This window comes from Centruroides sculpturatus, unplaced genomic scaffold (assembly GCF_000671375.1).
Source record: "Centruroides sculpturatus isolate CEXI.00-Female unplaced genomic scaffold, Cexi_2.0 scaffold639, whole genome shotgun sequence".
Lineage (NCBI taxonomy): Eukaryota > Metazoa > Arthropoda > Arachnida > Scorpiones > Buthidae > Centruroides > Centruroides sculpturatus.
In genome coordinates, this window is record NW_019384778.1 from 448,564 (window position 1) to 450,661 (window position 2,098).

General features: G+C 25.5%; 1 protein-coding gene across 1 annotated transcript in view; it reads right to left on the reverse strand.

The window, feature by feature from the left end:
• Positions 1–2,098, reverse strand: part of LOC111629122 (AP-3 complex subunit delta-1-like) — a gene marked incomplete at its 5' end in the record, with an annotated part of 62,570 nt that overhangs the window by 39,999 nt on the left and 20,473 nt on the right. The window contains one exon of the mRNA XM_023372992.1: positions 1,056–1,148. Coding sequence (XP_023228760.1) covers positions 1,056–1,148 — 93 coding nt within the window. The remainder of the gene's footprint in view (positions 1–1,055; positions 1,149–2,098) is intronic.

Sequence of the window (2,098 nt, forward strand, 5' to 3'; positions counted from 1 at the left end):
TAAGAGCTATCCCACACAATTACCCATACTGTTGACACTCTCCAAAAACTTTGTTTTGAGATGTTACAGCATTCTCCCTATAGTCCTGATCTCGCCCCTTTGGACTATCACTGGTTTGGTCCCCTAAAAGAAGTGCTACAGGGACGAAGATTCACATCTGACAACGATGTTAAGACAATGGCAGCTCAGCTGAAAACCATTTTTAAATGAAGGAATAGGAAAACTTGTGAACAGCTGGACAAAGTGTATTGAAAAGCAGGGCAATTATGTTGAGAAATGATATATTTGACTTACTGAAGGTTGATTACAATAAATTCTACAGCCAAAGTGCAGATAATTTTTGACTTACCCTTGTATATTATGCTAAAATGATTTTTGTTCCATAAGTTCTATAAATTTCTTGGCAGATATGAACAAATTAGGTGTAGATAGAGAGAAGTGGTCTGCAGATGTGCAACAAGTTTTTTGCTTTTATATATGATGATTTGTTCCAGAGATATTAGGTTCTAAAGTTTCCCTATCATTTTGCTTAGGGAGTTAATTAAAAACTTTTTACATCATTGAGATTTTGTAACAATTCAATGTTAGATTCACTGAGTAGCTAGTTAGTAGGACTTGACCAGAAAAATATTTATATAGGATTTACCTCCTTAATGTGGTATATAAAAAGATTTTGAAATTTATTTTTTAGTTGTGTTGGGAGCTTGAATATATTTCATGTAATCCAGACTAAAACTAATTACTTTTCTGAATGTTATATATAACAGGTGGAAGTAAGAAAATCAAAAAAGACTCCCCAAAATTTTTACATTTTTGAACTCAGGACCTTGAAATGTCAAGAAATGCAAAAAGATTTTTTTAAATAAACATTAACTTTCAATTTTTAATTCTAAATTAAGTTTTTCTATTTTGATAACTTTTTCTGCAGATACCACAAGTGTCTGCTAGTATATATTTGTCTTGATTTTATAATCTAACTATACAAATAAAATTTTAAATTAACTCAACTATAATTATGGTGCATCATAAATTTAAAATAAGTTATTTTATTTTACCTTGGATCATTCTTAACAAAAATATCTCCAGTATACTCTTCTTCTGATGACGAGTCAGAAAATGGCTCATTAATCCATTCATCTAGATTAAGCCTACATAATAAAGAAATATTGATATTCAAAATAAGCAAATACATTTTATGTATATTATTAAAAATATTAAAATATAATTCATAATATAATTATGATTTAAACATTTGTTTTAGCATTTGAAATGATTTATTATTACACAGTCAAATTATTTTTTGTAATTATTATTTTCTTTAATATTCCCTTATTCTTTCTTTTCTAAATTATTTTAAATGTCTACTTTTTTGTAGATTTACTCTAATTTGTCAACTATTCAAACTATTCAACAAATAAAAATCGAATCATTTTCCTTTTTTTTTTATAGAAAATAGAAAACAGTTTATATAATTATGGTAAAAATTTATATAATAAATGTTATTCTATTCTATATTTTGTATTCTTATGTAAAAATGTTTTATTCGTACATTCATAATTGATTTATATATTTTACATATCATATTGGCTCTAATACTAATCAATATATTTTTTCCAGTTTTAAAGAGGCCAGAAATTGTTCTCAACCAATATTCAAGCCTAATTAAAATTTCTTTTGATATTGAAACATCTGTGGTACACATTTTAAAGTTAAACTGATGCTAAAATTCAGTATATTAATTGTTTAGTAAATTGTTTTTATCACTTTCAACAGATTCATTCAGTTTTGGTAACTTCTAGAGAAATTTTATTTTGGTAACTTTATCTTCCTCCTAAGGAGTGTATATTAATCAAGTGATTATCAAAAATTATGAAAATTTACTCAAAATATATTCTGTTGTAAAGTGTAATTTCATTTTAATTATAAATTTATGTATTTCATATAATTTTTAGACTTTATAAAAAAAAAATGTTTGAGAGTTATAAAAAATAATAAGACAAGTGAAAATAAAACACAAAGTTTAGGTTTATTAAAGATAGTCATAAAATTGCAATTATACTTTCCAGAATGAAATATGCAAAAATTCTGTGCAATCTGA